Source organism: Rhineura floridana, chromosome 4, assembly GCF_030035675.1.
Source record: "Rhineura floridana isolate rRhiFlo1 chromosome 4, rRhiFlo1.hap2, whole genome shotgun sequence".
In the NCBI taxonomy this organism is placed as follows: Eukaryota; Metazoa; Chordata; class Lepidosauria; order Squamata; family Rhineuridae; genus Rhineura; species Rhineura floridana.
This window is the reverse complement of record NC_084483.1, coordinates 155475407-155501845: the sequence shown is the minus strand read 5'-3', so window position 1 is coordinate 155501845 and position 26439 is coordinate 155475407. Positions and strand designations below refer to the sequence as shown.

The 26439-nt window shown below is 41.5% G+C and overlaps 1 protein-coding gene across 10 annotated transcripts in view; it reads left to right on the top strand.

The window, feature by feature from the left end:
* KIF6 (kinesin family member 6) overlaps nucleotides 1-26439 on the top strand; it is a 332020-nt gene that overhangs the window by 254560 nt on the left and 51021 nt on the right. For all 10 annotated transcript variants that reach the window (XM_061624903.1, XM_061624906.1, XM_061624910.1 and 7 more), the window contains one exon: nucleotides 13814-13864. In XM_061624903.1, the coding sequence (XP_061480887.1) occupies nucleotides 13814-13864 (51 nt within the window). The remainder of the gene's footprint in view (nucleotides 1-13813; nucleotides 13865-26439) is intronic.

Below are 26439 nucleotides of genomic sequence, written 5' to 3'. Positions count from 1 at the left end.
GGCACGAGATCAATCGCACAGTCGTAAGGGCGGTGGGGGGGTAAAGTCTCTGCCTCTTTTTCATCAAATACATCTTTGAATTCCTCGTACTTCAAAGGGAGGATCACTTGCTCGATCTCTTGCACCACCCCCGCTAAGGTGTTTTTGATGCCTTCTGGTTGACAGTTTTCCTGACAATACTGAGAGGTGAACCACACCACCGCCTCCTTCCAACTTATTTTGGGTTCGTGCTTGGCTAGCCAGGGCATTCCCAGAATCACCTCAAAGTTCGAGAGATCTGACATGTACAGCGAAATGAACTCTTCATGCCCAGGAATTTGAAGTTTCAATTCCTCCGTGGCTTGTGTCACTCCTCCTGACTTCAGGGGTCTCCCATCGATGGTCTCCACAGATAGAGGAGCGTCCAGTTTCCACCTAGAAATTCCATAACGCTTGGCTAACTTTGCATCAATAAAATTTGTGGAGGCCCCACTGTCAATTAATGCAGTAGAATTAAACACCACTCCTTGGGAAGTTGTAATCCGAATAGGTAGGACCAACACTCCTTTAGAGGGAGGTTGGATCATTGGAGGGCCTTTATACAACGCTGCCCCCAGTCCACCGGCCTGCACGTGAACTGGGTATTTTAGTTTCCCGACGGCTCTGCTTTCCCCCCTTTCAGTCCACAGTCTCTGGCCACATGGCCCGGTCTCGAACAATAAAAGCATAGACGTTCTCGACGTCGTCTCTCCTTTTCTTCTTCTGACAGTTTTGGTCGAGCCCCTCCCTGTCCCTCGGTTGCATTACCTGCCGTTCCTGAAGTGGAAAGGGCCTTGCTGCGGGATGCCGAGGCTGAATATCTCGGGACCTCCTGTTTCTTTTCCAGGCGCCTTCCTTCCAGCCGGTGATCGATCTGCAGGCACAGCCGGATTAGCCCTGGCAGGTCAGTGGGGGGTGGTGGTCCTGGCCAGCTCATCCAGTATTTCAGCATTTAGTCCACTCCGGTACATAAACATCAAGGCTGCATCATTATAACCAGTTTCCTGGGACAAAATTTTAAAAGCGTTAGTGTACTCGGAAACAGTCCCTTTTGCTTGTTTCAGAGCGCCTAGCTGCCGCGCTACTGTTTCAGCTCTTTGCGGGTCTTGAAACATCTCGGTCATTTCTTGTATAAATCCTCTGTATCTTCCTAGGAGGGCATCCTTTCTCACCAGATACGGAGTCACCCATTTTGCAGCTTCTCCCTCCAGGAGGCTGATCACGAAAGCCACTTTAGCCCCATCACCCGGAAATTCTGCATTCCTGACATCCAAGTATAACTCACATTGAGCCACGAAAGTTGCCAACTGATGACTCTGTTCCGCATACTTTGGGGGTAATCCAATGGGAACCTTCACCTCAGCGTCTGGAGGGGCTGTCCGCATCCCATCGATCGTGGCTTTCAAGGCCTGATTATCCGTTTTCAGCGCCTTGACTGCTGCCAGCAAGGTTTGAACATCCATCTGCAGATCAGCCACATTAGTCCTCAAAAGTCTCACTTCTTCCGTCTCAGAAGTGGGATTCGTTCCCCCTGCCGCTCCCTTTTCCATCTTGTCACGGTCAAGTGGAGAGAGCGTTGAGGGTGATTTAGGTGGCTCTGTCAAGCTGTCCGGCCCAGGATGGGACTCAGGAATCAGACTGGTGTTGAACGCAATTCAGTTTTTATTAAGGTAATATCCAAACAGAGACTACGTCTTCTCATGAAGCAACACAGAGTTACAGGTCCTGCGACGTAGAAAGAGAGTTGACAGAGCAAGGGACTGCTAGCCCGCCTGTCTCTTAAGAAGGGCCCAAACGGGCGCGAAGTCTTTCACTCCGCCTCAACGTCGCCTCAGTCACCACCCTCCTTCCCCCCCTCCTTTCTTGTCTTTTCAACTGTCTTCGAGTACGCGGCGACGGGGGAAGCACGGGCCCCTCCTCTTCTGAAGTCTCCGACTCCGGTATGGGGAAAAGGGGGGGCAGGTTTTAAACTGTCTTGCGGTTTTTCTTTCCTTGTCTCTGTCTTGGGCGGCCCTCCCTCTTCCCCCGCCTGTTCTGAACTTCGGAGAGGAGGAGGCGTGGGAACTTCAAGGGAAGGCTCTGAAACTGTGAAACTTTCAAGGTTCCCGTTGCTAGGCAACTCTATCTCTGGAATTTCCTCTGCTTCGTCTTCACTCCAGTCTGGCGAAGTGACCCCCTCCCTTCCCTCCAGTTCTTCTGAATCCCCAGGACCCCAACCCTGCACCCTGACAGGTACATCCATCCAGTTGCCTTTGCTTCAATGACCTTGTCATCGTCAGAAAAACAGTATGTTAAAATTGAGAAGGAGGCTTAGGCCATCACCTGGGTGTGTGAACAACTCTGTTACAGGACTACTTTTTATGGTTAAGATAGACCACAAACTTCTTGTTCCCATTTTCACTACCCATTTTCATTGGATGATCTGACCTCTCAGTTACAAAGGTTCTGGATGAGAATGGTGCGATACGTCTTTGATATTACTCACGTACCAGGGAAGAAATTTACTGTTGCAGATACACTTTCTAGACACCCTCTGGTGATATGTGGAAATGGGGAACTAGAACAGAAAGTTGCAAAATATATCCAGTCCATTGTGGCAGGCCTTCCAGCCTCAGACAAATACTTGCAGGAAATTTGGAGGGCCCAGGAGACGGATCCCATTTTGTATAAGATTGCAGAATATAGTGCAGAAGGATGGCCAGAGAAATGCTTACTTGACCAGGAGTGTCTGAAATTCTGTCAGGTCCACCATGACATCACTGTAAAAGATGGCTTGCCTTGTCATTCCAATGAAAATGCAAGAAGAAAAGTGTCAGGCCTGGTGAGGGAATTGGTGCCCAAGACTCACAACAATAATAGAAGAGGTGCCGGGTTTGCATTCAGGAGGGTGGCACTCGCCATGAACCACTGATGACTTCAGAATTTCCTGAGAGGCCCTGGCAAAACGTTGCATTAGATCTCTTTCATTGCCAGGGAAACTAGTACCTTCTGCCCACAGATTACTATTCCTGATTCCCTGAAATAGCTAGTTTATCCAATCTGAATTTCCATATAATTATCCAACATTGCAAGTCCATATTTACCAGACATGGGGTCCTAGAGCTGGTCAGGAGTGACAACGGACCTCAGTTCCTCCCTCTTAAGACTTCAGAATTCCAGAGATTTGCAGAAGAATATGGGTTTCAGCACCAAACATCTAGTCCCAGGTTCCCTCAAAGCAATGGGTTTGTGGAAGCAGCTGTTAACCATGATAACTGCCATAGAGTCCAACCTCATGATAAACTGGAGCCTGGTGAAATAGTTAGGGTTCATGATAAAAGAACTTGGGGATGGTAGCTGAAAAGCCTTGCACTACAAGGTCATATTGGGTAGTTATCGCAAAGGCTAAGCTTAGAAAGAATAGCATCCATGTGGCAAGATCCTGTAGAAACAATTCTCCTGAGTCTCATGAAGCTAGGCTACAGCATATCCACTGTCAGGAGACAAGGAGACTCATCCATTGGTACAGGGGCAACTGCATGAGGAAGAATTACAGAGACCTGGTGAACTAGAATCTCCAACAGCATCATACTGAACCAGAAGTGGTCGGGAAGTTAGGCCACCACAGTGGATGGATTTGTAAATCTAGAAGGTGCCAAAGGAGAGGAACCAAATTGGGACTTAAAGAAAAGGGGGGAGATGTGTAGTTAGTTTCTGAGTCAAGGGGAAGTACTTGAGAGGAGTGGGGAAGAGCAAGAGGAAAATAAGGAGGCCTAGAGGGGAATGAGTCAGCTTGGCTTCTTGTGTACTGATACTTAAATAAAGCTGTTCTAGTTTGAGTTTACCTGAAGTGCTTGGAGTTGTTTCTAAGAAAGGCAGCCCTATTAGCAGGGCCGGCTCCAGGAATGCCGGGGCCCTTGGGCATCAGCTTGCCCTGGGCCCTGGCATGTGCGCGCATTCACGTTTGTGTTCACACGTGCGTGCAGCCCCCCCACCTACCTGTCTGCTGTCTTTTACCATTGCCCTTAGAGAAGATGGTGGCCACTGTTTCCCTAAGGAGATGAAGCCTCTGCTTCCATCTTTGTTGATGGCACGCATGTGTGCTACGCGCGCGCATCTCTGCCATCAACTAAGATGGCGGCAGGGGCTTCAGTACCTTAGGGAAACCGTGGCTGCCATCTTCGTTAAGGGCAACTGTAAAAGATAGCAGACAGGTAAGTGGGGAGACGTGGGGGTGTGGATCACGGAAGGGGAGCGGAGGGGCAGCTGAGGGGGCCCCTGTAACTCCAGGGGCCGTAGGGCCAGTGCCCAACCTGGCCATCCTTTAGAACCGGTCCTGCCTATTAGGCAACAACACAACTCTGTAGCCATATGGAGAAACATTTGTGTGATCCAGATAAAATATGATAGCCATCAGCTACTCTCATGATTGTAGCAGGAAACACTTCTAATTTTTCAACATTATTGAAGGAGAATTAGTATTTGATGGCAGTTGAAGTAAAATTGAGGATATAGATATATGATATTGAGTAGATGATGATATTTGAATTGAACTAAAATATATATAGTGGCATTTTGATGTAGGTCATCCAGTCTACTTTGAGACTGATACCCCTGACATCCAGGCAGGGGAGCTGGAAACATCTGAAGTATGAATCCAAATTTAGTTTTAGTTCTATATCTACTTGCCTAGGAATAAACCCCATTGAACTCAGTGGTACCTAGATCTAAGTAGATGCGTATAGGATAGCACTGTTAGAGACCATGTTTCCTACATTCTTCCAGCTGACTTTGGTTGATTGGCATTATGAGCACATCATGCAAGGATTTGGAGTTCAGATATCTGCTTCACCTAGTTGCAGGAATTCATGTGTGAGCACACTTGTACATACTGAGATTCACTAGTCTATAGTGGGAACTGCATATCATGTTCTACAGTCTAAATAGTTGTCCTGCGGATATAGCTTGATTAAATATCTGTGTATCTGCAATGAAGCATACTAATCCTAAAATCTAGATGCATGTATTGCTGTTCATCTAGAGAAGATTGTATGAATTTGTGTTACATGCCTAGCAGCTATGTAATAGAAGAGCAGTGTTGGGCCCTTGGGAAATATGATGGTTAGCCTCTGTGGCTGGGCAGAAGTGTTTGTTACATTATTGATGTGCACACTTGGCCAGAGGTGCAACCTTTAGTCTGACCTATTGGTTGAACATCATATTTAAAGACATCATTAATCCATAGGCAGCTTCTGTCAGCACTGCTTATAAAGAAAAATATTGGGTACAGTCCACCAGGAATATCACCTCTAGAAGCATAATTGAAATGAATGGGGCTTCACAAGAACACAACTATGGGTCATTTACACTGGAGTTGAACTCTATTTTAAAGACAAAAGCTTTTCCCATCATGATGGGAGTTTAAAGATCACACTTCCTACCTTCCAATCGTTTTCCTTTCATACTGAAGGGAAATAGCCAGTCACGCAGCTTCCTAATGACCACACCCTCTTAAAGTCAAACTATCACTTTCTTTGGTAACCTTGGCAACCGAGCATGCTCAGTTTGTTCCAGAATAAGTTTCATAAAAAAAGAAAAAAACCTCAAGTTTGATTATTTGTATTTTCAGAATCCAGCGGAAATACAAATATTTGTTTGAACAATATTACGCTTTTTCGTACAAGTTAGGAGGGAAAGGGGAAAAAAAGCACCGTTTGCAGCAAGCTTGCAGAATGGGAGCCAGCAGGAAATGACATAACGGAGGAGGAGGGAGTGGGCGTGGACTCACAAAAGCATCAGAGCTAAGTGTCTACAAGTCCCTAGAGGTACAAAGCACAGACAGTTTTTCTTTCCCTTTTCGGATTAAACTTGTACTTATTTGCTGCAGATTAAAGCACCGGGACGCCTTCCCTTTACCTCCTACGTCATGTGATTGCTGCGAATTAAACGGGCATGCAAGTAGAACCCATCTCATTAAATTGCCATGTGAACCGGCCCTATAAAACAAGTTAGATGAATGAAGAAGAATCTTTTGCTCTTGGGCAGCCAACAGAGATTCACTTGGAGAGATCAAGGGAACAAACTCATTCCTTTCTATCATGTAATACAAGAAAGAAGAGTAAGCTGCATATAGACACAACCATAGCAAAATTAGCCAAATATAAGTGAAGAAATACATAAGGGCTGAGTAGCTACATGCGTATTAGGGACATCTTATTTATTGCAAAAGGTCTACAATGTGAGCACTTCTTTGTAGAAATATACATTAACAGTATGTGTAAGTAAGTAATCATGAATGACAATTGCATGTGCTGGGAGGCTATATAAAGTATATGCAGTGATCTGCCAACAAGTAAACTTATCACAAAGACATGGTATTCTGTGACCAATAGTCAACACCAAGGTTTTCCATTTGGCTACGACTTTCCCTCTTCTCCTAGCTGAGAGTGCACTTGGCCCAGCCAGCACCCATCTCTTTGGCAATAATCGTTTAGAAACACATTTACAAGGTACTTGTGTTTCCATTTATCTCTATTGATTCTAGAGGTTTTTTTCTGTTGATTTAATGCCACATTGTTTTCCATTTTAATTCCACATACACAGCCCAGTAGACCTCATTTCACAGTTAGCTGTGCTTTGGGAAAGCATCAGGTTGTAACTGGTGCCCACTTCTGGACACAGTTCCCTCACAATCTATGGGGGAGAGTTAAGTTGACTTTAGCAACAGCAGAGAGATCAATAAGGGGATTGTGGTAGGATGATACATAACACAAAACTCCCCAGACTTATCATACAGCTACCTACCAATCACGCAGTCCATTCCATGGCCACCTCCCCCCACCCCAGGGTTTTAGTCTAGTATTGGAGTGTGCAGTTCTGGAGGAAGAAGCTTTCCTTCCTTGGTTTTCTTACCCTGGGTGGGGTGGGGTGGAGGATACAGAAGGAAGTGGATTCTAAATTGCATAATTTTGTGAGAATTGCTGATTAAGTGACAGCACTGACCATTTCAAAATTAAACCAACTTCATGCATTCCCACTGAATACTTAATTCTTGAAAATTTATAATAAAAACAGGTTAAACTTTTTTCCCCAGTCCACAATTATAATCAATAATTTCTCACAGTCTTAAAGGCTAGAAACTTCATTTGTTAAAACAAAACCTGATATTCTGCAGAGAAAGATATTCTCCAGATTTCTGTGTACAAATTCAAGACTGATTGTAGAATATACAGACTTGTCTGTTTGCCTGACAGAAGTGGGTAAAAGCAGGGCCAGAGTGAAGGTGTGATGATGGACCACATTAAACCTTTGTTGAAAGCCTCTCTATTTTATTCTTCTTGGATGCTAAATGCCAAATCAAGAGCAGAAGAAATAAGAAAATAAGAACATAAGAAGAACTTGCTGAATCAGGCCAGTGGCCCATCTAGTCCAGCACCCTCTTTTCACAGTGGTCAACCAGATGCCTATGGGAAGCCCCAAAGCAGGACCTGAATGCAAGAGCACTCTCCCCTCCTTCAGCTTCCAGTAACTGTTATTCAGAAACATGCTGCGTTTTACCATGGGGTCAGAGCGTAACCATCATAGCCAGTAGTCACTGATAGCCTTATCCTTCATGATTTTCTAATCCTCTTTTAAAGCCTTCCAAGTTGGTAACCATCACTGTTCCTGAGGGAGCAAATTCCGTCATTTAACTGCACTGTATGAAGTACTTTCTCTTGAGTGTCCTGAATCTTCCAACATTCAGCTTCATTGAATAACCATAAGTTCTAGTGTCATGAGAGAAAAAAACTTTTCTGTATCCACTTTATCCATGCCATGCATAATTGTATACACTTCTATCATGTCACCTCTTACTCAACTTTTCCCTAAACTAGAAAGCTCCAAGTGTTTGTGCCAAAGCAATAATTGAGTAAATCCTCCTTTTTTTTATAGACATTTAAAGGTTGTCCAGAAATTTTAATCTCTCTGATCTGTTTCCAGCACAATCAAATTGCAAAGTAATCATAATGCTAAACTCATTAATCAGAAAAGACAACTTCCTACTTTACTCTCATTGTCAGCAAAACAAACTTTTGCTGAACCTTTAATTAATAACAAATTTAAACAGCACAGGAGAAGTTATCCTAGTAGAGACAGTTCAGTCACTGTATATATATATGCTCTTAGACAAGAAGTCTTCAGGGTTACCCTATGATATAGCTTTGCTTATATTATAGTTGTTTTTATGAAAAAATGCATTTATAAAAGTGTTCCTTGGCTAAATAATAATGCAGTTATCAAAAGATTTGATTTTTTTTTTTGCATAGTTCATTGTGAACTATGGCTGCTATTACATGCAATATACTAACATAAGCAGCTTTTTAAAGAGGAACTTTGTTTATTAATTCTTTTGGAAAATGTTCTTGAGTAAATTGTTTTCCAAACATTTCAAAGCTCTAAATGCAGATTGAGCTTTCATTTTACTGACTCTTGTTCTTAATTGAGCGGGCACTGAAAATAGCAAAGCATACGAGTCAGAATCTGGGGTTTTCAAACATCTTTCTGTTAAACATCTGTTTTTATTTGTGTAATACCATAATATTAAGAATATCAGAGAAAGAGGCATTTGTAAATCATTGTTTTTTAAAAAACAGTCCAACCAACTTCTCATCTAGGAAGATATGAATATCCTTTTTTATACTGAGCTTATCCAATGATAAGTAGCTGCCACCAACCCCCTGCAAACAGTTTCTCATCCAAACTGAGGGGACCCACTTTGAGAGACAACCTAGGAGGGTGCACTCTAATGGCTGCTCTGTGACCCACTGTCCTGCCTGAACTCCCTGAAGTCAGACTCAAATGCAGATGTGTGCTTTTATAAGTTTAATAAAAAGCTTCATCTCAGAGCACTTCATAAATCAGCTTACAGGTTACACAGGAATCAGCATCTCTACGGCACTTAACTAGACATGACTAGACCGGGTTAAAGACAGTGTTGCAGCAGTTAGTTACACTCCCTTCACACCCTTAAGTAAGGATGGGAGGGTACCCTACTTGTGTGAGCTCAGTGTCACTGAGGAGAGCATGCACACAAACATTTGCTCCTCTTAAGAGGGATGGTAAAAGCCCTTTGAGATTGCTGCCACCTCCACCTCCTGCGTGTGTATGGTGAGGGAGGCTGTCCCACTTCACCAAGGTCCTCCCCCTCTAGAGGTGGGCTTTGAGGCGGCAGCAACACAAGCAGGGAAGGGAGTGGAACTACATTTGCAAGGTCCTCTTCCCAAGGAGGAGCAGGGTTGTGCAATTATTACAACAGCAAGGACAAGGAAGAGGAGCTTGCTTGGTGAGGCAGCTTCCTGAACAGGCAATGCTGGCTCAGAGGCAGCAGAGTTTATAGGGGCTGAACTGTCCCTGTCCAGGCAAGCTCCAGCGCCTGAAGGGTCATCTCCTGCACCTTCTTCCAAATCCCAGTCTGCCTCCTTCTTGTCATAAAAGGATTTTTTTGGGGGGGGGAGGGGAGTAAATCACAGACACAAAAGCACCAAGCAGCCAACTTGGTGAAAGAAATCAAAAGGTAAATATAATTCTAACTTCTGTCTTCTGGCTCAGCGTTTATGGTAATTTACTGAACCACTCCTAAAGACTTTAGGAAGTCTTTTCCTCTATTCAGCACTGGTTAGGCCTCATCTTGAGTACTGCAGTTCTGGACACTGCACTTCAAGAAGGATGCAGACAAACTGGAACAGGTTCAGAGGAGGGCAACGAGGATGATTGAGGGATTGGAAACAAAGCCCTATGAGGAGAGACTGGAAGAACTGGGCATGTTTATCTAGCCCTGAGAAGAGAAGACTGATATGATATGATAGCACTCTTCAAGTACGTGAAAGGTTGTCACACAGATGAGGACAAGGATCTCTTCTTGATCATCCCAGAGTGCAGGACACTGAATAATGGGCTCATATTATAGGAAGCCAGATTTTGACTGAACATCAGGAAAAACTTCCTAACTGTTAGAGCGGTATGCCAATGGAACCAATTACCTAGGGAGGTGGTGGGCTCTCCAACACTGGAGGCATTCCAGAGGCAGCTAAACAGCCACTTGTTGGGTATGCTTTAAGTTGGATTCCTGCACTGAGCAGGGGGCTGGACTCGATTGCCTTATAGGCCCCTTCCAACTCTGCTATTATTCTAAGCTACTAGGCTAAAAATTGGCATACTCACATCTCAATATCAAAATTATGGACAACCCGTTCTTTAGATGGGTAATGTTTGAATTTTCCTCACAGGAAAAGCCACTCTTTTTCAAAAGGGTTTTCTTGATAGATGGAATTTTGTTTTGGGGTTTTTGCCCAGTCAGGCATGGTGAGCAAGGCTGTGTGACACTTGAAAATAAAAACAGAGGTGTTAGCTTTGAAGCTGGCTCTGCTAGATCAAAGTGTTATTGCCCCAGCTGGCTGTAGTCCTATCAGGAGATGATGTTTCTTAACGATCAACACTTTATCAGTCTGCTTTAGGAGGAAGTGTATTGGGTTTCATGAGACAATTGGTATGAGAAAACTCCTAGGCATATTTGCTAGTTCCGGGGATGCAGCTAATCCAAGATGTACTTATGGTACCTTGGGGTTACTGTTACATTTATAACAGCTAGTCTAAACTAACCAAAGGGGGGAGAGGGCTTCATCACATTTAGTTCTAATACGTGTTTAATTTCAGGATAAAAAGTATTACGTTTAGAGGTGGGAGGAGGGATACTGCCATTTACAGCTGTTCTTTTTATTGTAATATACTGATTATGTTGGATGGTTTAATTTGCTGGAGATTGAAATAGTGGATATACAAATACATGTAGCACATTTCCAAAGGACTGGCCATCAACTTTATCTCAGAACACACACTATTCCATTCTAAATTATGATCAATTCCATTTTCCCATTCTTTATTTTCCAGCCATATAACTTTACAGTTTATATGTTGGAAATATATATTAAGGTTTTCTAAAGTTGTGCTTTCACTTAGCCTTCCATGCTTCAGAACTACATCTTTATTATCAGAACAGTTGCTGTCTCCCTGTGGAATTATTTCCTCACTTATATCTTAACAATACAGTTATTTCCCACTGATTCATTTTCAACAATCCTCTGTCACATGCTGCTGTGAAAACATTATGGCTATCCCATATTCCCATGCATTGAATAACCTCTCAGACCACTCCTTGTTTTGGCCTCTTTTCTTCTCCCATCTCCCATATATATATATGAAAATGAAATTATTCCCATGTGTACATTGTTATGAAATATGTTCATTCTCATGCAGCACATAGAATAAAAATAAGTTCTAGCCAACTCTTTCTTTTCAGGAGTGCAGCCATGGTTAAAACCTATCCTGGAATCCTTTGTGCTGTCACATTTATCATGAATTTCCTCCAGGAAATTTGGAACTAGAGTGGGTTTTCCAGCATTAACAAAAATTGATTTAAAATAGAATTACTAAGCTGTGGCTTCATCCCATACATGGTATGGATATTTGTCATCCAACAACAATCTGATGTAAAGTGCAAGTGTGAAAGCACCCAAAAATGTATCTGAGTTCTATTAACAGAAAGAAAATTTTGTACTGCTTTAAAACATGCAAACTGACTGAGTTTTTGATTTGTTCCCTTCTAAAGTTCAGTCTTTACTACAAATTGTGGCTTAACTATATAACTGACATCTGAAATAGGTAGTGTACTAAATCAGAGCTATAGATGAACAAGACTCTTGATAACCATTACAAAGGCCTGATAGGTGTTGGAGAGGTAAGGATTTAAATTGACATGGATTATTTGGGTACAAAGGTATAATTAAACAGAAAGAAAAATCTTAATTTTGGATTATTTCAGGAGAATGTGATGCTTCTAACAGGCTCAAGGCAGGCTTATATGGAAACACTATTAAGGGAAGGTCCATCATTCAGTTATAGAGCACATGTATTGCATGCAGGAGATTCCAGGTTCAGCCCCTTGCATTTCCATTTAATAGCATAGAGGAGGTTGTGGGGGAAACCACTACAATACTGGGCTAGATAGCAGATGGTGTGGTGGAACTGGCTGTGTTGCTGCCACATACTGGGATGGAGAGTGGCACAGTTCAGACAGGCCAGTGGAACCAATCAGGTGCTCCTGCCAGCTAATTTGCACTACATCAACCTCACTGCCATGCCCCTTCTCCATCCCAATATGCTGCAGCGACTCAGCTGGACAGAGGTCAGGTAAGTAGTGCAGCCACATGGCACCGTCTGCTGCTGGCTAGATGGACAAATAATCTGACCTGTTATAAAGCTGCCTCCTATGCATTTATGAAGCAGTGCTACACATATATGATGTATATGCAGTTACCCTGATCTTTGCTGCAATGGTTTCTTTAAAAAGTAGTGCCCTGTTGTAGATAAAAATATGGGTGCATTTATTCCACCCATAGCTAGGCATCCATGAAGAAAGGCCTGAGAATAAAATGCCTGTCTTTTTAGAAATCCAGTGAACTAGTACAATGCCCTATCTTCAACATGTTTCCTCATGGCAGCCTATCACATTTCAAGCATCCTCCATGCTCATAGACCAGATCCCCCCTGATGGTTCTACTAGGAGTAGACTGGAAATTTCACCTTCCTGGGTTGTTGAATTGTGTCGATGGCCCATCTCTCCTATGCCTATGTGTTGAACATGCTATGTTCCAACTGTCAACAAACTATCCCTTGCAGCCTACCCAAACTCATACTAAGTTGGAGAATCCTCCTGCTGAGTCAAACTCCTCTTCTGATTCTGCAGGGTTAAAAATGGGGATTAATCCTTGTGAACATAGGTAATCTATTGACATCATTTTGATCCTTGCTCATTGCAAAGGAGTTTGTGATTCCTCTGTCTAGCATAGGTTAGTAAACTGTTTTGTTTCTCTTTTATTGCTACCTCTCAGTTTTCCTACTCATCCCTAATCTTTATAATGCTTCCTAATTTTCACATCTCAATTTCACACTACATGCTTTGATCAGGGAGAGATAAAGGGAAAACAGGCTGAATTTGCTCAGTGGTGACTGGGAGTTGACTGATAGTTGCTTCCTCCCAGATCGAAAATTACATGAATTGATGCATCATAGGCTGTCTGTGGCCTTATGACAGCTGGACAACATGCACAACACCAGTTTCCTACAAACAGCATCTCTCTGTGAGGCCAGTCCATGCGCCATGTATGTGAACCATCCCTAACTTTAGTGTGAAGACTCCAGGAAGTAGACCATTGATCAAGATGGGACAACTAATGAAAGGGTATTGGATAAGGTGAAGGCTTCAGTACCTCATTCTGCATGAAACTGAATTGGTGCACTCCTACAGGTATTAGAAAATGTATCTCATCAGACATTTACATCTGCCCTTGGAACATTCAAGTATTTTAGGGAAACTTGTTTAAATGGTGATTATGAGACTGGGTGAATGACTATTTTCCATTGCAAATTTTATAAATGAGTTCCTGGAAGTGCATTTGTCTTCCACTCTTCTTGGCTTGCAGAGTTACAGGATGCATGTGTATTTTAAGAGCAAGACACTACATTTCCATGACAGTGACTGTGCTGCTATTCTGGGACTGAATTTTCAGAGCTAGTTATTAAATCAGTGCTTTGAGATATACAAGAAATAAATGGTTTCTGATCATCAACAAAGTAAAGAGAGAGTGTTCAGGAGATCCTGTCCCTAATGACAATGGAATATACTCTGTGATAATTTTCTATGCAAGGAAGTAACATACATGAAAGGTTGTTAGCCAGATTATTTTAATTATTGATCAAACAAACTTTACCTTTTGCACAGACCATTTGAAAGGAGAGATAACCCAGCGGCACATGCAAAAAGCAGCTCAAGGTGAGTAAGTCTTTGCTCTTTTCATACAAGGATTTTCCTTCACACAAATATGCCGTTAACTTGTTGCCTACAGTCCTCATGTTCTCAGGGGTCATGCAGCAACATTTTCATGGCTGCTTCTTGCATCACGAACAAATCTAATAATTAATTAATAATTAACAATTAAACAAAATATTTCTCCTTCTCCTTACTTGGCTCTTTTGAGTCTATACATCAGTGCTGATAGAGAGATAAAAAAATAAAGAGCTGGTCCCACATTTATTGACAGCTGCAAGGGCATTGATAGCGAAGCATTGGAAAGTATTCAATTTGCAGGGTTTAGATAACTGGTATACGAAGGTCTGGCAAACAGCCCTACTGGAGAAAATATCTCACAAGCTGAGGGCATCTAGGGGACAAACTACATAAGATCAGTTTTTAGCAATATGGCAGGACTTTATTACTTATACAAAAGATGATACACACAGGTAACCAATACCATCAGTTTATGTAGAAATATGGCAAAAATGAATAAAACTTTGTGGTTACTGGGTAAAGGGAAAAGGGAAAAAAAGAAATGAGGTCAGCTAATCAGTTGTAAAATCCAATCCCCTGAATTCATGGAACAAACTGGTAAGGCAATTTAGCACACCTGTAATGTTCTAAATGAATAAGGCAAAAACCTTGTTTTTATTATGTACCTGGAATTATGTTTTGTCTGCTCCTGATTGTAACTTATGGTTTGCAAATTAATTTAGTTTAGTTCTGTTTGGTTTTTTTCTATTTCTTCACCACTCCCTCCCCCTCCTCCACCTCCTGTCTTCTCAAAGGGAAAGGAAAGGGGGGGAATTCTTCTCCTTTTTAAAAATTTTAATTTGTTCTAGTTGGATCTTAATGAACTGTAATGTTGAAATAATGAAATAAAAGAATTTCACCATAGTTACTGACAGCAGCAGAAGATTTAGCCCTTTGACCTCATTGGGGCTACTCTTCTCCACAAACTAAGGATCTAGTCTGCTGGCTTCAGTGGAGTCATGTTGATGTATGCCTAGGTTTGTTTTATTTAGTAGTTGTCCTAGGATGAACTTGTAACACCAAAGCAGTTAGAAAAACATGTGCACTCTGTGTGTTTCCAAACGTCTCCAGAAACACATGGAGCCTTCTTAAATGTTTAATTACTGTTCATTCTTCACAGAAACAGCTACAATAGGGCCCCACTCATACGGCGGGTTACGTTCCAGACTCCTGCCTAAAAGCGAAACCCGCCAAAAAGCGGAACTCTATCAATAAAATGGTGCCTGATACCTGAAAAATGCCGTAAAAGCAGAACAAGTGCTGTATGAGTGGGGCCTTACTCTAATTGAAGATCGCCGTATTAGCTGAACGCCGAAAAGCAGGCTGCCGAAAAGCGGGGCCCTATTGTATAGGAAAGAATGCTGCATTAAATAATAACTTACTTGATTTAAATAAAGGGAACAGCACGGAGCTGCTGACTGCCAGTTGGAATTTACAGCACTGCAATATATAGAGGGCAGGCCACAGATTTTCATAGTACACATTTGTATCACATACATGATTGTTTTGTTAACACTGGATCACATAGAGTATCTTCTATTTGTTTTCTTCATTCTTTGTAATATTGTGGCCTGATGTTTACTGTGCGTTGAAGATCATTCAGTGCCTCTTTTGTGTGCGTGTGTGGATATGTGTGTGCGTGTGTGCAGTCAGACAGAAACAGCTGTTGGTTCTCATAGGAACTGCCTTAATAACCACAAAGGCATCAAGACATTCATGAAAGAAAACTGCTTGGTAGTAAACCTAATTAAGACTATGGTTGAAATATCCAAATATAAAATGAAGCATAATTTCCATTTGAAATATTGGTGCTAACATTTTCCAGCTGCCCTCTTATTTAAAACTTTCCTCTCAATGGAGATATTTTACTTACACTTTGAATAATGATTATCTGTTTCCCCTCACAGACATGTTTTGGGTGTGGATTTTTCATTCAGGAAACCTTCACACTCAGCCATTTTTTAAAAAAGAGATTCTCATGATTGTCTTTCCTTGCATGTACAGGCAATTAATATTTAGATACACATCTGGGGATTCCTAGTGACAAACAACAAACAGTGCAGGGACTAATTATTACCAAAAACTGGGGGAGGATGTGAAGAATTTTTTTTTAATTTACAGTTTCAGTCTTTAATACCTAGACTCTAGTTTCCAACACTTTTGAATATTTATTCATTTGTTCATTTGTTTGTTTAGAGGATTTATATCCTGCTGTCAGGGTAGCTTACAAAAACAAAATATACTATCAGTCAATTAAAAGCAATATTGTAACTGAGAGGTTGTCTTAGCAACAATTAGGAAATATGAAAATGAACTCTACAACCTGTAACGCAGATAAAAATCAATATTTCAATATTATCAGTTCAGACAATAATCTTTACTAATTAGCTTCTAAGCAAGCAGCGTTGTCATAGAATCCTTTCCAACACCAGACTATACTCCTGCATAAATTTGAAGTACCTGAAGACATGCGAGCTTATGCTTATGCTGAGCAGTAAATTAAAGATCAGCAAGTAAATAGGAATAATGTATATTCTATCTTTAGAGTATTTAATATGCCACTAGAAAGAAGAAAACCTTGGTGTGCAGCAAGGCTTGCCTGAACTTTAGAATATTTTGAGTATACAACGTATATGGAGTCCTGCCAAAAATAGTAGTAGTAGTAAAAATATTTATATACTGCTTTTCAACAAAAAGTTCTCAAGGTGGTTTGCAGGGTAAAATATATCATGTTTGAAATGTGATTGTATAAAAGAAGATAGCAACAAACCAATCATTTTCATTTCAAATTTTAAATAAAGGAAATTCTCCCCAGTGCTTGCAAAAACAAGAACTGGAATTTGAATATGTGAAATAAAGAAAATGGCTCTTCTAAATATGTGCTGAGTGCATTCTACAACACTAAATACTAAATTTCTCTCTGTTAATTTGGCATTAGGAATAAGGGATTTCAGCCACTGCCAGGGGACAGACATGTAGCAGCAAAAGCAAAATATATCACATAGTAAGCAAATAATTTTTCCCAAGCTGATGGATGTGGGGTGAATTGTTCCATTCCTATTGGTCTTGGGGGGGGGAAGGTTGCATCCCCCACTGCACTGAATATATATAGAGTCTGTGTGCATGTATATATGTATACATGTGTGTAGATACACAAACACACTTGCATCCATCGATCCCTGGGGAGGAAATGAAGTGGGTTGATGTTTGGTGGGGAGATATCTGCCAGTCATTTTGAAGAAGGAAATGTATTAAAAAACAGTTCTTAGCCTTTTCTGCTGAGCAGAGGCTGTGCCAGGCAACAGGATGAACAAGGCTGCATTCCGATGGGAGCAGGACCGAAAAATACAAATGTTAATACCTCAGCCTTTTCTATAGAGAGGCTTGCTTTTATATTTTGTATTTGTTCAGGGAGGGAGCATTCGGTGGATTTAAACCCCTTTATTCCATCCTCCATAATGGCAGGTAGACCCTCCCATTGCATTCACCACTTAAGACACATACCCTGACTCAATCAGAAAATCTTTGCAGCTTTTCCCAACCAGTGTGCCTCCAGATGTTGTTGGACCACAACTCCCATCAGCCTCAGCCAGCATTGCCAATGGGAAAGGCTGGGGTAAGGGGTGGAGCTGCATGTGTTCATGAAGTGAGCATGTGCAGTTTTCTAAACAGGTAGATTCTGCATATGTAGCAGGTAGGCAGGCAGGCAGGCAAAAATTCTTGATTTTCCCATGACAGCTATGGTGTCCCTCATTGGCTAAAAACAATGAAAGGCAGGACTAGGGTGATTTCTCACAAAATAGGCAAAAAACTGCCTCCACATTTTGCCTTGTGTCTCTGGATCTACAAGGGCTAGAGACTTGGTTTTTTAAGAAATGAAAGCTGGGAATCAGCGTCACCTAATGGGCTAAGTGCGTACCAGGTAGCATGGCTAGAATCCTGGTAAAATCTGGCTAACCGGGCAATATGGCAACCCTAGTATTTAAGGGAAACTCAAAAGTAAAATATTCCAAAATACTCTTATGTGGCTTTGCAGGAGGGTGTGTGTGCAAATCCAAGGCTCTCTGTGGCTCATTCCTACTTGTGCACATCATGATACACCATGGCATAGTGTAATGTGTGAATGTAGTTATAGATGGAGAAGGTGAACCCCTTGATTTATGGTTATTGACATTACTGTTCATACTGAATATCTATAAGAAATTATTAGGATTTCTTAAACTTGCTATTTGTCATTGCCAACATGTGGTATTCTGATCTCTTCCTTCTTCTGGGGAAGCAAGCCAACAATCCAGCTGTGCCCCATATGTGCTCCAGATAGATAATTGTAGTGTGAGAGAAGACACTGTTGTCTTAAATGACATCAAGGCAAAGGATGAGGTGCCTAAAAGTGAATTACTGTAGCCCAGAGCTGTATTCACTTGGTATTATTTGCCAATGAACCTTCACTCATGCTCACTTTTTATGAAGGTTTCACACTCTCTTTAAGTTGTGCTAATGCAGCCAGAGATTTCAGGTTTTTTGTTGAATGAGTGAAGAGATCTGAAGAACAGGATGTAATAGGTTGCCAGTCAAGAAACAAAACCAGTTCTGATTTGAATGAAAATTGAACAGGAGTTGGATTTTCTTAGTATTTCACATCTTTAATTTTATTTCAGTACTATAGTACATTCCTCTTTTGAATATTTTTGTTTCAAATTTGAAACAATCCACATCTGTCTGAGCAAGTTGGGTAATGACAACTATCACATAATCCTTTTGATTCACCTCCTAGAGTGACCTCTACTGGCATTTTAGGCCATTTCATTTGTATGTGATTACAGAGAAAATCATTTTCCCAATGTTACCATAAGTTCAGAATAACACTTTTGGCATCGCTTAGCCTGGGGGTTATTTTTGGAATTCTGAGCCTAAAAAGACGTTATCAGATGATGTTTGTTAAGAGCATTGATTTTCCATTAATCCTGGAACAAGATTTTGGTACCAACTCTGGATGAGTGCCGCAAAAACATTCCATGAATATTTGCCTGAGGGAACATTTAATTTTTTTGACTGATTTAAATCTTTTGGGGTTCATTTTTCCTCAGTGCCATGGCAAATTAGTTTATTGGCAGGAATCTGCAAAAACAGCAACATAAGGAAAAATAAATAGTCATAGAAAGTAAATTTTGTTCATTTAAATGATTGTTAGTATATCAACCCTGAGTCCAAAATATTTCTTTGTGATCCATTTGAGGAAAAGAAACAATACCATATGTTGATTTGTCCAAGCAAAGTTAGATAAATATTGTAACTATCTGCTTCAATTAGCTGCATGGAAATAACTGAGAATTTGTCATAGCAAGCATGTTATCAAATAATTTGTAATATGAATAAATCTAAGAACACGGATATTTGTTTTAATCAGTAACTACTCTCAATACAAATTTTATGTCAACAAATGTATTTATCACATTTTACATTGTGTTAAGGTATATGGTTTAATCTCAGCAGATTTTGAGGATCTTAGCTACACTCTCTTGGTCATACTATAGTGTCTTTCCAAGAGTGAATACTGCTATAATCTCAAGGAGTGCAGATCTATAGGAATTGAAAGTTAAACCGTGTACATTTTAGTAGACCAATCAGTTTCATATATGTACAGTGGGCTAGTTCTAACGTAAATAAGAATGGAATGGAATAGCTACTATGGATATATAGACACACCATCCATGTCAGTTGCTCAGAGATTATGTTGTGACCTTGTCTGTGAATCCAGCTTTTGGATGATCTTCAAATCTGAGACATGATTGTTTAATTGAACAAAACTTTGACTGAACACTAGTTAGAGCTCATTTTCGAGCCTACCATGTGGCGGTGATGGCTGCGAAAAAAGCTTACTTCTCTGCCACCATTGCGTCTGCCCAGTGCCGTCTGGCAATGCTTTTTCGGGTGGTCCGGGGTCTTTTGGGACCTCACCCGACAGCAGACTCTGAACCATCAGTTGCTTGCTGTGAAATGTTTGCAAGGCACTTCGCAGATAAAATTGCTCACATTTGGATTGACCTGGACTCCTCGTTAATTACAGTTGTGCCGGGTGTCCCCATTGCTCCCTCTGGTCATTTTTCCATGGATACTTTTCAGCTTGTAAAGCCTGAGGATGTGGACAGGACTGTGGGAGAAATGAGGGCCGCTACATGATTGCTTGATCCTTGCCCATCCTGGCTAACTAAATCCACCAGATTGGGAGTAGCTGGTTGGTTGACATATCTGATTAACAGCTCCCTAAGGGAAGGCTCTATGCCAACATTGTCGAAGGAGGCTGTGATTAGACCTTTGTTAAAAAAAGCCTTCATTAGATCCTGCAGATCTTAATAACTTCCAGCCAGTCTCTAATCTTCCCTTTCTTGGCAAGGTGATTGAGAGGGTGGTGGCAGCTCAAGTTTTCCTGAATGAAACGGATTATCTAGACCCTTTTCAATCAGGCTTCAGGCCTGGTCATGGGACAGAGACTGCCCTGTTTGTCCTGCTTGATGACCTACGGCGGGCATCGGACAGGGGAAGTGCATCCCTGTTGGTGCTGCTGGACCTCTCGGCAGCCTTTGATACCATCGATCATGGTATCCTTCTGAGCTATCTTGCTGGGATGGGTCTAGGAGGCACTGTTCTACAGTGGTTTCGTTCCTACCTAGTGGACAGGACCCAGAAAGTGGTGCTGGGAGACTACTGCTCGACCCCCTGGCCGTTGGCCTACAGGGTACCTCAGGGTTCCATTCTGCCTCCATGCTCTTTAACATTTATATGAAACCACTGGGAGAAGTCATCCAGAGATTTGGAGTGCAATGTCATCAATATGCTGATGACACTCAACTCTATCTCTCCATTCCATCTGATGGCAAGGTGGGACTGCTCGTCCTAAACTGGTGCCTGGAGGCTGTGAAGGGCTGGATATGGGCGAACAAACTGAAACCTAATCCAGACAAGATGGAAAAACTGCCCCAGGAATAGGGTTGCAACCTGTTCTGGATGAGGTTGCACTCCCTTTTTTAAAGAGCAGGTCCGCAGTCTGAGAGTTCTTCTGGATCCTGCCCTGCTGCTGGAGTATCAGGTGGCTGCGGTAGCCAGGGGTGCTTTTGGCCATCTCAGAATGGTCTACCAGCTGCTTCCGTTCCTGGAAGCAGCTGACTTGGCCACAGTGACACATGCATTCATGACATCAAGGCTTGATTACTGTAACACACTCTACATGGGGCTGCCTTTGAAAACGATTCGGAAACTACAGTTGGTCCAAAATGCAGCAGCCAGAATGTTAACTGGAGCATGGAGCAGGAAGCATATCACCTCTGTGCTTTATTGACTCCACTGGCTCCCAATATGTTTCCGAGCCCAATTCAAAGTGCTGGTTTTGACCTTTAAAACCCTAAATGGCCTTGGACCAGTGTACTTAAGGGACCTCTTACATCCATATGTTCCTAGCCTGGATTTAAGATCATCTACCTCTGGTCTCCTCTGCGTGCCTGGAATGAAAGAAGTTAGATTGACAGGCACGAAGGAGAGACCCTTTGCAATTGTGGCTCCGAGACTTTGGAATTCCCTGCCCCAAGAAGCCTGCTTTGCTCCCTCCCTGATGGTCTTCTGGAAACTTGTAAAAACTATTTTGTTCTGGAGAGCCTTTGGTTGGGACTGATGGGTCAGCCTGACACTGTTTTAAGTTTTTTATCTTTTATTTTTACCTTTTAAGGTCTTTTATTCTCACTTTCTTATATGTGTATGCACATATATACATGTATGTATGTTTGTATGTGTCTGCATAATGCATTTTATGTATTTTAATAGTATTTTATGCATTTTAATTTACTGTAATGTTTTGTGTTTTTATTGTGTATTTTATTATATGTGTGTGTGATTTTATTGTAGCCACTCCAAGTGTCCTATGGTAGGGTAGAAGGGTGGGATAGAAATATTTTAAATAAATAAATAAATAAAATGTTTTCTTGGATGGAAATTTAGAATGAACCTGACTGTATGTCTGTGGATTTGTAATAGAGGTGCACAACTCAAATAAATGTGAGAGAAATGTTTACAGTTTTACTATCTCAAGAGGGCTGCATCACTACATTAGCTGCATCACTACACGAAAAGCATTTTGTTATTACCATTCTAACTCAGTGTTCGCTTGTTAACCCTTTTCTTCTTTGCACATCATATTGAATGCTCTAAGCCACTTTCTCTGTTAAAGCTCCCCCCTTTTCTCTCATCACCACATAGTCCTCTTCTCTTCTGTGCTCTTCTCTTTTTTGCACCTCCACAGATCAGTACTCTTATTAGTATCTCCGCTCTTCTGTTTCCTTAGCCATAGTTGTCTCTGTAGCCCTGTTTCTATTATCTGCCTGTTATCAGCCTCTATCTCTTTTTTAAATATATATTTTATTGGGTTTTTAAGGACATGGCAAGCAACAGGATAAACTGATAAACATTACGATGGATCACATCAAAACAATGCGTAGAGTGGCAGCCTCTGTTACCTCTGCACCCCATAGCATTCATTTATCTCTCTGCATTTACTTCTCCCCTTTTTCAGTTTCACCATCTGAAACACCTCTCTGCACCCCCATATCTGCACTATACCTCTCTTTCTTCACTCTGTACATCTTGCACTTATCCTCCATCTCTTCGCTACCCCTTGCCATTCTCTTTCCTCATCACAGGTCTCTCTGCATCCCATACAAAGTCTTTTTCTCTCTGCATCCAATAGTACTCACTCTCTCTACACTACCACAGGTCTCTCTGATCTGGACCCCTTTCTCTAATAGCCCTTCCTGCTCTGTCTGCACCCCCTAAGACACGCTTCTCTGTGCACTGTGTATCACACTCTTTCTCTCTCTCTGCACTACCATCTCTCAGACCTGCTTCTTATAAACAGCAAATAAAGCAGCAAACGCACATCTGAATGATAACACTTCATTTCAGGTAAATGCTCCATTGAACAAAAAAAATCACAGATGTAGAAAACAGCAAGTCAGAGAGAAGACTAGACTACAGCCCTTTCTTCTGACATACACACCATGAGCACACTGATTGCCTACAGCAAATAGTTTCCATTGGCTACACCTGGAGGGGAACAGGTTGATCTGCCAATCATTTGTGAAATATCTTTGAAGCGAATGTTTTTAAAAATGCACTCAAGCTGATCCCACCAGGTTTTACAGTAAAAAGGGACTGGGTTTGACTAGTGTCATCTGCACCCATTTTCAGAAAAAAGAGGTGGAGATGCACCCATAGTTTTTGTATCCAAAAAGATGGAAAATTATTTAACTCATGCGATCCCTGTCCAGTCACTAGTTATGTCTGCAGCTAACAATTAAAGCACAGTCATGGCTTTCCCCAAAGCATCCTGGGAACTGTAGTTTGTTAAGGGTGCTGAGAGTTGTTAGGAGACTTATGTCCCACTTGCAGAGCTGCAGTTTAAGAACATAAGAACATAAGAAGAGCCTGCTGGATCAGGCCAGTGGCCCATCTAGTCCAGCATCCTGTTCTCACAGTGGCCAACCAGGTGCCTGGGGGAAGCCCGCAAGCAGGACCCGAGTGCAAGGACACTCTCCCCTCCTGAGGCTTCCGGCAACTGGTTTTCAGAAGCATGCTGCCTCTGACTAGGGTGGCACAGCACAGCCATCATGGCTAGTAGCCATTGATAGCCCTATCCTCCATGAATTTGTCTAATCTTCTTTTAAAGCCATCCAAGCTGGTGGCCATTACTGCATCTTGTGGGATCAAATTCCATAGTTTAACTATGCACTGAGTAAAGTTTCCAGAGTTCCCTCCGTGGGAATAGGAACTAATTATCATACCGCGCTGGGAATTGTAACTCTGAGGGAAACGGGTCTCCTAACAACTCTCAGCATCCTTACCAAACTACAGTTTGCAGGATGCTTTGGGGGAAGCCATGACTGTTAAAGTAGTATAATAGTACTTTTAATGTAGGGTGCAGCCGTGGCCCTAGCCCTTAGTTACCAGCACTTTTTCTACTTGCTATCCACAGCTCACTCTGCCCTGTCTATTATTCCTCTTTCCCCCTCTTCACTCCCATAGGCCTCTCTGCAGCTCCACATGTTCACTTTCCCTCCCTTTTTCTTGCCACAGTGAGCTCTCTGTTACCCTTTTCTTCCAACATGTTTATTATCTGTTTCTGCATCCCATCCCCATCTCCATTAACATAAAATGTAGTTTGCGTGATATTGGTAGTCTGTGCAGTAGGCTTGAAAAACAGATGCCTCTCCCCCATACATCTCTGAATCCAGAGACGTTCAGACATAGTGGTGCAGACTTCTACCTCTTTTTGATGGGCTTGGGCATGCTTTAGATGTTTATGTAATTATGTGGGGAAAGGCCATGGACAATAGAAATTTGTAATTCCCTCATGGGAACACAAGAGACTGGAAGGGGGCCATAGTCAACCTGCAGAATGTATGATGTGCAGGTCAGATTTATAATATCTTTGAAGTTAAAACTCAGTGAAGCTAAACTGCACTTTATCGGCATAGTAGTCTCAAAGTAAATATTCTTTACATTTGGTAATTGGCCAAGTACTAAGAATGTTGCTGCTTGTAGTGCCTGAAAAACAGTTGTGATAAAATCTAATAACTATGTTGTGGGGTTTTTTTACTTAGGCGTAAATGAAAACCAGAACAGAAAAGCAACTACAGAGGAATCTTATAACTGTGGACTCCGAGGTCTTAGGTCTATACATAATAGCCCTTATCTAGAGAAAGTTAGGCACTTGCCAAACCCTGATTTCCCAAATGTAGCCATAGAAGTGTCTCCATAGACAGAGATGGTTTCTTCTTTTTAGGCATTCTCTATTTCTTTTATTGGTTTTGGGTAATTCCCTGTTGCAGCAGTGGTATTAATGTTGGAAGAAGGGGAGAAAAAAAGGGTTTTGAACAAGAAATTAATCACACGGAAGAAAAGATGGAAAGCTATCAGAAGGACTCTAAGGAAGTAACTCTGTAACCCAATATATGGCAGCTCAGAAGCCTGAGCAGTGTGCAGCAAGAAACTGGATAGCTAACAGAAAAACAAGTTTTATGAAAAACAAAAAGGAACAATAGAATTTATTTATTTATTTATTAGATTTGTTAGATGCCCATCTGGCAGAGGTTAATCTGCCACTCTGGGCGACGTACAACAAAATTCAATACAATCCATGTAAAAACAATTCAAAAAGCAAACAGTATAAAATTTAAAAACTGAATAAATCCCCACAGAACTACCCTCTGCCACCCTAATCCCCTTCCCAAGCCTGGTTAAAGAGCCAGGTTTTCAAGGCCCAACAAAAGCATAACAAGGAAGGGGCCTGACGGAGGTCAGTTGCCAAAGAATTCCAAAGTGAGGGAGCCACTACTGAAAAAGCAATTCTGTTACCAAAAAAATGAGGAGTTATGAGAATAATGTGAGACAGTATAATGTAATATTAATATATGTATTTCTGTGCAAATTTACCTGGGATTAAGTCTAATCCCAGGATTGATTTCTGAGTGAAACTGCTTAGATGTGCACTTCATAAGAGAATACATATTTTATTAAGCATTACTTGAAATTTCAGTAAATAAAGCATTAATAAAATCCCACCCCAAATCTAGATCTGATGAGGGATTTGAGACTTTAAAAAAAATGTCTATTGACTAGGGATGTGCTAGAATTACACCCAGTTTGGATTTGGGAACAAATTTCCCATTAATTTGCTTATTCACTATTGTTGTGGATCGGATTTTTATTTAGTGATTTTCTGCTACTATTTTCAGAAACTTTTTTAAAAAAAAAATCAGTGTCTAAAATACTGATATTGATATTTTTATTGAGTTTTTCTTCAGTTTGCCAATATTCTTTCTAGGGGGAAAAATGGATCAGTAAAAGCAGGAGCTTGCAGACAAAGAATGAACTTGAATCGATACCAGACTGTTAGGTCGACGAATGCTTTTGAACCCACACTGGCCAACAGATCCCATCCCTGCTATTTACTTTATTATTCCCTTCCAAGGGACCGTATGACAATCCAGAAATCATACGCTATAAATTCATGAATAATTCATGTTTTAGTATGCTTACCAAGTGTAAAAATAAAAGCCCAATTCTGAACCTCATTCTGAAAACCTGACTTCTGTCCACATTTCGACAGACTTGGAAGCCATTGATGCTGTTTTAATGACTCAATTGCATTAAGACTTAGCCTGTAGCTTTCAAACTATTGGTATATATGGAAAAAGAAACCTAGGCATAAAGGCACATTTGAGACATGGGAAATCATGATTTCTCACTCTATAAATTCCAGTAAATCTCATTAAACTCAGTGGGATTTACCTCTGAGTAAACATGTATAGAAGTCACTACAGCACAGTGCTAGAGCACTTGCGTTGTATGCAGAGGGTCGCCAGTTGTCGGGAGGATGAGCTGGGCTCCTGGGGGGTTGTCAGAAGAGGATTCAAATGGCTGGCAGAGGGAGGAGGGAGGAACTTACCCTCTGTGGAGCAAAGCCGAAACAGAGG